This window comes from Hordeum vulgare, chromosome 5H, assembly GCF_904849725.1.
Source record: "Hordeum vulgare subsp. vulgare chromosome 5H, MorexV3_pseudomolecules_assembly, whole genome shotgun sequence".
Lineage (NCBI taxonomy): Eukaryota > Viridiplantae > Streptophyta > Magnoliopsida > Poales > Poaceae > Hordeum > Hordeum vulgare.
Window position 1 is genome coordinate 56,254,703 of NC_058522.1, and position 10,674 is coordinate 56,265,376.

The 10,674-nt window shown below is 46.2% G+C and overlaps 1 protein-coding gene across 1 annotated transcript; it reads right to left on the reverse strand.

Annotated features, from left to right (window-relative positions):
- Window positions 1-6,040: 6,040 nt before the first annotated feature.
- Window positions 6,041-10,382, reverse strand: LOC123396140 (syntaxin-51-like). The gene is made up of 7 exons (XM_045091193.1): window positions 10,259-10,382; window positions 8,191-8,407; window positions 7,260-7,361; window positions 7,013-7,116; window positions 6,663-6,763; window positions 6,537-6,581; window positions 6,041-6,422 (listed from the first exon to the last, which is right to left on the reverse strand). The coding sequence occupies exons 2-7, from the start codon at window positions 8,403-8,405 to the stop codon at window positions 6,291-6,293; spliced, it is 699 nt and encodes a 232-aa protein (XP_044947128.1). The 5' UTR covers window positions 8,406-8,407; window positions 10,259-10,382; the 3' UTR covers window positions 6,041-6,290.
- Between the last annotated feature and the right edge of the window lie 292 nt (window positions 10,383-10,674).

Here is a 10,674-nt window from a genome sequence, read left to right on the forward strand (position 1 = left end):
AAGGGCCAGAAACCCCACAGATCCTCGGGCGCCCATTTGATAGGAGGGGTTTGCTTAGCCCAATCCCCTCCATTCCCCTTCAATTCCTTTCTATCCATGTGTTTCAAAACCCTCCTCGAGTTACTAGTGGAAGCAAAGCCCGGGGATTTGAGAGGATTGGTTGAAACAAAGGGATTCACCCAATCCATTGAAATCTCTCCCTCTTAAAACTTTTCCAATCCCCCTTAACCAAACGAGGCCTCAAGGCACACGCAATATAGTTGTACACTCTACATAGTAGAGTGGGTTCATTGTATGTTTCATCCAAAAACCAGAAACAATATCTAGACTTGTACCACGTTTTCTCAAAAACAGAAGTGATAGTTTACACGAGTCCAAAGCATGTCTCTGCCTAACGTTTCAGTCAGGTGGGTTGTCGGACTTCGCCTTGTGTCATGGCATATCCTTTTGCGGCGGTTGGCATATTAACGCAAGCCCGTGATGAATTTTGTTGAAATCTACTCCTTTCGTTTTTAAATACAAGTCTTTTAAAAAGTTTTTATAAAAACTACATACAGATGTATATAGACATTACTTTAAAATATAGATTCGCAACATTACTTTAAAATATAAATTCACTAATTTTGCTTCGTATGTAGTCATCTAATAAAATATCTAAAAGGACTTATATTTAAAAATGGAGGGAGTAACTCAAAGTGGTGGCTTCTTGATATGTACTCGGACCTCATCCGTTCTGATGTACCAATGGATGACAATAAAAGAATGTGAATATGGCAAGTACCGCTCAAAAAAAAAAGGGCACCTTAAGCAAGGAATGATCCTGACAAACGACAACCTTGTTCGCCTGGTCGGGGTGGAAGTGATAAGTGTTGTTTCATCCTAATGATGGGGCAATAAAATACCCTTCCATGAATCCGAGCCATCCATTCTCTCCATTCTCCTTAATTTAACAGTGTAGATCCACTTATACTGCTCAGACTAACAACCACCGCACAAACGAGAGGGGTCAAAATCCTTAGCAGTATACCAAGCGATAAGGCTAAAATCGTCACGAGGCTAAAAATTGTCGCTGGACTGAGTTATGTATTTCAATTTCCTCATCAGACCTCTAGGCCGAGTCGCTATAGACGAGATGGGTACAACAAGAGAGAAGAAGACGGCGGCCGCTATCAGCTAACCCTAGATCTCCGGGTCTTGCTTGGCTACCCGGCAAGATGTTTCAATGGCAAACGATGGCTTAGTATCCGTAGGCGAGACAACGCGCTGGACGAAATCAGCATGTCAAGGATTGCTAACTACATGTGCCATCATCATCTCCCCTTTTTCATATCCAAACCCCCGCGCCCTTATCAATTCCTAAATCCATTGACTTGTTCGTAAGCATCATGTCAGATGTTGTAGTATGGAAATTTTATTAATCATTATGACCCAACTGAAACACAGAACTTTTCTAAATAGAAACTATGATCATATTTTGATTATTATACACCGAAATATGTGTTTAAACGATTGATATTGCCAGCCTTTAATCATTGCACTGTGTTAGTTCTGATGGCAATTTTGTTTTTCACTACAGGAACGAGATCACGCCTAGGAATACTACACTAGAATGCCTAATTGGACAGAGGTCATGATTTTGTCCATTCGGATGGTGTCACAAGCGAGCGCTCAAACGTCCGGAATCAGTCGCCCTGATATGGTTACAGGGAAATTAGAATTATTGACCTAATTACCCTTTGAACAAGACCATAATGCTCTAGAAATCAACGGTTAGATGAGGCTTATACTGCTCCACTCCAATAGCAGTATAGGCCTATAGGGTACTGCAAAAAAGCTCAAAATATATCCTCTTTCAATGCATTTTCTCAGGTCGCATGCAACATATATCTCACACACACTGTTGCCTTGTACTCCCTCTGTAAACAAGTATTACAGAGTGTTTAGATCATCTAAATGCTTTTACGATGTGTCTAGATGTTGAGATTGAGGGGAGGAATTGGGTATTGGCATATGCCACTCCCGAATGCTAGCGTTTGGATGGTCCAAGTATCGAAGCGAGGCATTGGACCGTGGTATTCGGCGTAGCGCGGGAACAATTCGTGCGTTCTTTCACAATTCCGAGCTCGGGGGCTTGGTTTTGGGCTGATTTTGCCCGAGAGCCCGAGCGCTCCACCCATATCCCTTCGGAAATGAGAAGCGGCGGCAATAAAGGGACAAGTGGCGGTACAGCGGCGGCGCAGGTGAGCCCCGTCCTCACCCCTCCTCCCCATCCCTTCCTTCTCCCTTTCGGCGAGCACCGGCCTCACCCCTTCTCTCCCTCCGTTCCGGCCAACACCCCCCTCTGTTCCTTCTCCATCCCGGCCAGCATCAAGCTCACCCCTCCTCCCCTTTTGCTATGGCTAGCACCGTCCTCACCCATCCTCCCCCTCCGTTCTGGCTAGCACCGGCCTCACCCCTCCTTCCCCTCCGTTCCGGCTAGCACCGGCCTCACCCCTCCTCCCCCTTCGTTCCTTCTCCGTTTCGACCAGCACCGGCCTCACCCATCCTCCCCCTCCATTCCGGCTAGGACCGGCCTCACCCCTCCTCCCCCTCCGTTTCGGCTAGCACCGGCCTCACCCCTCCTTCCCCTCCATTCCGGCTAGCACCGGCCTCACCCCTCTTCCCCCTCCGTTCCTTCTCCGTTTCGACCAGCACCGGCCTCACCCATCCTCCCCCTCCGTTCCGGCTAGCATCGGCCTCACCCCTCCTCCCCCTCCGTTCCGGCTAGCACCGGCCTCATCCCTCCTCCCCCTCCGTTCCTTCTCCGTTTCGACCAGCACCGGCCTCACCCATCCTCCCCTTTCGTTCTGGCCAGCACCGTTCTCACCCATCCTCCCCCTCCCTTCCGGCCAGCACCGGCCTCACACATCCTCCTCCTCCGTTCCGGCCAGCACCGGCCTCACCCCTCCCCCCCTCCGTTCTGGCCAGCACCGTCCTCACCCATCCTCCCCCTCCGTTCCGGCCAGCACCGGCCTCACCCTCCTCCTCTGTTCCTCCTCTGTTCCGACCAGCATCGGCCTCCCCTCCATTCCGGCCAGCATCGGCCTCACCCACAAAGTTGTCAGAATCGTCACTCATGTCTTAGAATCTTCCGATCATACGATCCAAACTAGCCCCTCCGATTCTACGATTTTTCTCATAGAATCTAAGTTTCTACGATCCTGATAGTTAAGATTCTACGATTCACGATCCTAGCAACGGATCTCCGATCCAATTCAGAATCGCGATTCTGACAACTTTGCTCACCCATCATCCCCCTCCGTTCTGGTCAGCATCGTCCTCCCCCCGTGTTCCTGCTAGCATCGGCCTCACCCATCCTCCTCCTCCGTTTCGGCCAACACCGGCCTCACCCCTCCCCCCCTCCATTCCGGCCAGCACCGTCCTCACCCATCCCCCCTCCGTTCCTCCTCCGTTCTGGCCAGCACCGGCCTCACCCCTCCTCCCCCTTCGTTCCTTCTCTATTCCGGCCACCACCGGCCTCACCCATCCTCCACCTTCGTTTTGGCCAGCACCGTCCTCGCCCGTCCGTTCTGGCCAGCACAGACCTCACCCATCCCCCTCCACCATTCCGGCCAGCACCGGCCTCGCCCCTCCTCCCCCTTCGTTCTGGCCAGCACCATCCTCACCCATCCCCCCCCCCCGTTTTGGCCAGCACCGGCCTCACCCACCCCCCCCCTCCGTTTTGGCCAACACCGGCCTCACCCCTCCTCCCCATCTGTTCCTCCTTTGTTCCGGCCAGCACCGGCCTCACCCCTCCTCCCCCTCCGTTCATTCTCCGTTCCGGCCAGCACCGGCCTCACCCATCCTCCCCCTCCGTTCTGGCCAGCATCGCCCTCACCCCTCCTCCCCCTCCGTTCCGGCCAGCACCGGCCTCACCCATCCTCCTCCTCCGTTTCGGCCAGCACCGGCCTCACCCCTCCTCCCCCTCCGTTCTGGCCAGAACCGTCCTCACCCATCCTCCACCTCCGTTCCGGCCAGCACCGGCCTCACCCCTCCTCCCCCTCCGTTCCTCCTCTGTTTCAGCCAGCACCCGCCTCACCCCTTCTCCCCTCCATTCCTTCTCTGTTTCGGCCAGCATCGGCCTCACCCATCCTCCCCCTTCGTTCTGGCTAGCACCGTACTCATCACTCCTCCCCCTCCGTTCCGGCCAGCACCGGCCTCACCCATCCTCCTCCTTCGTTCCCGCCAGTACCGGCCTCACCCCTCCTCCCCCTCCGTTCCTTCTCCATTTCGGACCGCACAAGCCTCACCCCTCCCCCCCCCTCTGTTTCTGCCAGCACCGGCCTCCCCTCTCCACATCTTCCCCGCGGCCTCCCTGGCACCCCGCACCCGCCCCCACCCCCCATGCGGCCCGACCCCATCTTCCTCTGCATCTCTCACCCCCATACTCTTCCTTGTCCACAGCTAATTTGGCCCCTTCGTCTAACAAATTTTCTCTTTTAAATCTGCAGGTTCTTTAGCTGGGAATGGCACGTCCTAGAGGTAGGTCCAAGGTTTGTTCATCCATTAATATTTTGTGTTATGCTCTCATGTCATATGTGATGTTTGTTTTGTATATTTGCTTGTGTGATTGAAATAAATATGCATGTCTAATTTCTGAAATGTAATGTAGCTGCACCATGTCTAACTTGGACTTGGTTCCTTACATAAACGAGGAGAACAAAAGAAGGAAGAGGAAACGTATTGTTTTGACCAAACTGTACGTTGAAACTGTTCTAGAACCAACTGAAGAGAGTCCGGAAATGCCAAAAAAAAACAGCGAACTGGTGATGCTATCATGTGCTTACTTGGGGATATGAAAGGCTCATTTCATGATGCTATGAAGTCACTTTAGCCTTTACCTATGCCTCGGGTTACACCTCCCGTTGAAATTCTTGCTACACTTGAAATGATCCCTCAATTGGCTCGTGCTGGCGTATTGCGATCTTATGATAAGTTGATCCTTAGCGAACGCTTGTACCAAGCGCTTCTTGAGCTTCCCATGGACTTTAGGAAGGAATGACTGCTGATGTTGAATTAGAAGAATGTCTCCCGATGGATAATATGTATGCATGTTTGTATGGTTGATGCACAAGACTTGTTTATGGGTTGTGTGAGACTTGTTATAATATGTAATGTTGTTGCCAACCTTATCATAATATGTTGTTGTCAAGTTCATCATGATATGCTGTTGTTATTGTTGTTAAATTCATCATAATGTGCTATTGTTACATACAGTTTTCAGCCTAATTTTTCAATGTTTTTTGAACAGTTCATGTTGTTGTCAAGTTCATTATAATTAATTATTATTGTATTATAATATATCATGTCTTAGATTTTATTTTCACCGTGTACAAAAAATTGTATTGTTCATACATCTCACAATGCCCAATTCTACACTTTGTGCATCCAAACAAGATTTGACATTGCTTCTTCCCTTCAATTCCAAGTACTCAATACATGAACATCCAAACAACAAGTGTGGCATTGAATTTGAATACCAATATCTTGGAATATTGGGCATTGGAGCCAATGCAATACCAGGTCTTGAATATCTACATCCAAACAAACCGTTATATTTCTTTATATTTCTTTATGAAGGGAGTACCTTGCAAGTTTAGCACGCATATAAAACAAACCGTTATATTTCCTTATGGAGGGAGTACCTTGCAAGTTTAGCACGTATATAAGGGTGAGAGCGCCAGCCTTGATTTGTCGATGTGGCTATGTAGAAATAATATACTACCTCTGTACTATAATATGACTGCTAAAACGTCATATATTATGGTACGAAGGGAGTAGTATTTTTTAGTGGTAAAAAACTCTGCTAGTGCACGCACCATGGTCTACTCTCCAGCAGCAGCAAATTTTGTGACTCCCTTGATACCAGACGAGGCATATATATTGTGAAATTTGCCCAAAGAAAGGGATCTGATTTTGCAATGCAAGCTGCCCTGCACTAGTGGCACCCAAGCACAAACAGATTACAAAATCGCACACAAGTACAACGGAAAACGGTACGTAAAGCACATAAACCCTCACACAAAATGTACATATTTCTCCCTCCAGACTTACAAAGGCCACAAATGTCCACACACAGATATTTCTGGGCAGATGCCAGAGCCTCATACCTTGTACATGTTGATACAACCGTTCCAAAACTGTAAAAAGGACCGCTACGCAAACCATCGTATATATCTTTAAAGAGACTGCACACTTCAACAGGGCGTCAAACAAGCGTTGCATTGAACAACGGTTGCGAGGACGCTTCTTTACAGGTACTTGATGAGAAGCCAAACAATAACCGCGAGCAGCACTATGGCGGCAACAGAGAGCATTAGGCACATGCATGAGCAGCCACCTTTGGCGCGCTTGTTCAGAATTGCAAGCCGCTTTTGCACACGCTGAATCAAGAGAATCCCGTCAATGCACATCCACGTGAGCAGAACTAATTGATATCAAATACTAGTATTTATTTATTTTTAGACAAAAGATATCAAATACTAGTAGGATTCTACCTGAAGACGGGAGTTTGTAACGTCGACATGATCTTCCAAGTCATCCTGCGACATGGAGAAAAGCAATTATCAGATATTGCAAGATACAAAGATGAATAGGGCTCTTTTAGGGACACTAGCACTAACAATCAATCGTGTATGCAGAGTAAGTTCTTCATTCACTGCTAATGCAATATGTTTTGTGCTCAGGACTGTCTCCTCCAGCCTTTCGAGACCCTCATCTTGTTCTGCAAGTTGTTAAAACAAATGAATTAGCTACCATGCAATGGTTATCACCTGCACAAATGCTGGTGATTTAAGAATATAAATATATGTGCCAACCAATATAAAACACAAGTAATAATGGGATGAAACAAGAGTTGTGGAGTCTATTAGGTGTGCTTTGGCACAAATAGCTAATTGTGCACTCAAATTCAATTTATATAGTTGACAAGTTCCAGTGTTAAAACAAACTATTACATGACCAATAATAATACCTCTCATAACTTGCCTCTGAAGGCCAACAATCCCTTGGTTGTCTAACCCAGCAACTCTGCTCATATCATCAGCTGCTTTCTTACTCTGACCAAGCAAATCCTCCCTAAACAGCATTAATGCATATTTTATATATAATTATTGCTTACAAAATGCTAATAATCTGAACAAACTTTAACCAAATAATGTATTCAAGTAAAAAATTTAAGCTCTGAGAAAAAGGTGAGCATTTATAGGTTCAGTACAAACCTGTTGGCAAAGTTTGACACGTTGAAACTTGTCCCCATCTGTTTTGCTTTGGATTTCAAGTTGGAAAGCGCATCTTGGCGCTTATGCATCTCTTTGTCAGTGCTGCACAAAAATAATTAAAATGACTACATGGATCTGCAAGTAAAAACTATCAGACCTCATTGCTGGACACAAGTTTATAGGAGTACTCAATTTATTATACAAGGAGCAGTAGTAAACTTGTTTCATATAGACTACTATTGTTATGTGTGGGGGTCTAAGTTTACTACTCCATTCAATTAAGTCTATCTCCATTTACTTCTTTGTCTAGAACCTCATCTTATCTGCTAGATGAGTTGGTTAATTGTTAGCAGCCAGCTACTTAGGCCTTGTTATCTTTTCAGAAAGCAATAAATAAGAAGCCCCTTGCCCCTAATTTACTCCTCATTACCCCCATCCCCTATTTTATCGTTGTGCTCCAATCGACCAAAGCTTTCATCAAGGCACTTGACCGTCGGTAGCCAAGGCCTAGTTCTCCGGCAGCTCACGACTACAAGGTTCTACTAGAAACATATTTCACACGGAACTTGTATCAACCAGCATGGCAGCCTCTTCCCTATACTGCACACAATAATATAATGATTCTTTGACCGTGCCTAGAAGAGTAGAATTCACTAGACTATTCTTATAAGCAGCGAACCCATGTACATATTACTGACGTAAGACATAAGGTAAATCATAGATGAACTTTGATTCTAAGGATACATCAAACATGCAAATGATGGATTACGTAACAGTCCATACAAATTCTCTGAGATTCTACTGTCATATGTTCCTTTGTAACTTCCTAAGCAAACTGTCAAGATTTACAGTCAACAAATATGGCAGTAATGTAAGAACTCTAGTGATCTTGAGTATATGTTATATAAAGATAGGAGTAGTCAAAACATACAGTGACTTTGGCGGAATCCTGGACAACAATGTCACCAAGCTGTCCAGTCTAGTGCCAAGAATAGTTATTTTTCTCCGAATGGCTGATGTGTGGCGCATAATTTCGGGGCCTGATTGTGGAAGAGAACTTCTATCGGCAATCATGGAACTTATATCATCAACAAGCTTAGATGCTTCAGTGTACTCTTTCATCCATGGGTCCGAAGATGATGCCATTGCTGGTTAATTCAAAATAGTATTAGCATAAATAACAAGTAAAAACCAAAAAGTATGGCAGGATACAAATCTTTAGCAGGACATATGCATATAAATAAGCGCAAGGCAATATCACAACTCGGTTATCATGCAATATCATAACTAAATATGGAGAGTCGGCCGGTTGATCCTAAACCAAGATTGACCAGCGTGCAGGAATACATTGCTCCTACTAAACAAACTCCCAACCATGGGGCCCTAAAGGGACAGCAAGATTGCTGAAGTTTAGTATGTGTATCCAAAACTCATCTTTGCAGATTTCTGCCGAAAATAACACCAAACATAGTGTACCTCTTGCAGGTTACATTTATGCAGCACAGGTCCGACCAGTTAGGCGCAATGTGCAATGAACCATGGATTGTAGCTGACTGTTGGCTTACTACAGCATGCCGAATCATATGGCCTCGTGGTTGTGTTATGAAGTTTACAGGCAACACCATAACAAAGCTAAAGAAAATTTCTCCTCTGACACATCTATATACCTATCTTTCCAACGACCACAGGAAGTACTATCTTTCACCAAAAATTCACAAGAATGTTTGTACTTTCTATTCCCATCATCTATCACATACACCGCGAACCCACACCTTCCATCCCCAAAGGTTCTACCAAGATCCCTAATCGGCATCAGAACCAGAATGAGGCTATGTTCGGTTGCTGGGGATTATTTCCAGTGGGAACTAATCCCTGCAGGGATTGGGTTGATCCCCTCCCTGCAGGGATTAGTTCCACTAGGGGATATAATCCCTGCAACTTAGTAACCAGTCGGTTAACCCGTGCCAGGGAGAAATTTAGTTACACATATGATTCAATATATAAATATTCTACAAGGTAATATTTCAATTCTAATTTGGTTCCATCAAAATAGCCCCCAGAAGCAAACTGGTTTGTCTTTATTACTATGCAAGTTGTATAATTGTCCACAAATGGGTTTCCTCAGATCCCCTTTCATATGTCAGTTTGCTGCGACATGGTTCCCTTGAATGACATGAAAACTGGAAAGGGAAAAGATTCACACAAAGTATGTCCATTTGCAAGCATCAGGGGATAAGATGCAGAAGCAGGAGTATAGGAGAAGGACGGTGCCCTCGTCGGCAGCAGAGCAGAAGACGGTGCAAACGCAGAAACATATGCATTGAGAAGGGTGTATATAAGCTAAAGAGCTAGCAAATGCATGTGCATCAGAGTCAACTAGTGGCGTTGTCAAAAATTCCGTTTATAAATATAAGGCGATTGTGCCTGGGAGTAAACAGCCCAAACAATGAACTGTGATTGGGCAAGAGAAAAGTTTCAGCAGATAACAGTAGGCTTGTAATTTTGTTAACTACAAACTTGATTCGTGGTGATTAATAAGTGGAGTACAAATTTGGTACTGCAGCTGATTATGGAAAGTTGATTTGTATGTTTCCCTTGGATCCTTACAGAAGCTGGAATCATTTTCTTGCCCAATCAGAAGAGAACATGCAAGCTGGCTTAAGGTGAGTGCTTTTTTTTCTGCAAGTTGGTCCATCAAGTTCCCAAATACAGCACCTTTGCCCCTACTTCGTACAGATGATACCATTCAGAAATAAAATCAATCCACTATCAATTTCTCAGCTCTGAATCTCCAATTCCATCTCGATTTCTCCCTCTCCTGATACATCTGTCCCTCTCAATTCCAACTCTCTCTCTCTCGGCCCGACGCCCCCCCCCCCCCCTCTCCCCCGCGGGTATCATGAGAAATCACGAACTGACCTAAGAACCAGTCACGGCGAACAGAGCAGAACCCTAGAAATTAAGAGAGGGGGGGGGGGGGGGGGGGAGGGGGATCTTACCGGCGAGAAGCCGGCCGTTGCCGCCGACGTCGCCTCCGGGGTCGCTGCCGCGTGAGAGGGGAGTAGCCGATTGATTGTGAGGCCCCAGCGATCAGCGAAAGGGGGCGAAATGCAGACTTTTTCTATTCTTCAGAGAGAGATAAAACGACACGCTCCGATGCATCAGTTCTGGGCCAGCTCACGCCGGCCTAATCTGCCACCGGGCCCTTCCGCCGGTGGGGCCCACTCGACGGCCAACTCCGTTGCAGATGTTCTCGACCTACTTTCCGTCGGAAGTGGATCCTCTAACACGAATGAGAGAAGTCACCTAAGCTACAATTTCCTTACTTTCCTCCTTCACATCCATATATGATTAAGCCTGAAATGACATGAATTAATTTGCAAATTACAAATCTACTTTATACATTTATAAAAAT

Bases quoted from the DNA above. Each gene is read 5' to 3' on its own strand.
- LOC123396140 (XM_045091193.1), bottom strand. From the start codon at position 8,405: ATGGCATCATCTTCGGACCCATGGATGAAAGAGTACACTGAAGCATCT. The intron at 7,362-8,190 runs GTATGTTTTGAC...ATTTTTGTGCAG, and splicing joins AGGATTCCGCCAAAGTCACT to CACTGACAAAGAGATGCATA. The intron at 6,764-7,012 runs GTATTATTATTG...AACAACTTGCAG, and splicing joins TCAGAGGCAAGTTATGAGAG to AACAAGATGAGGGTCTCGAA.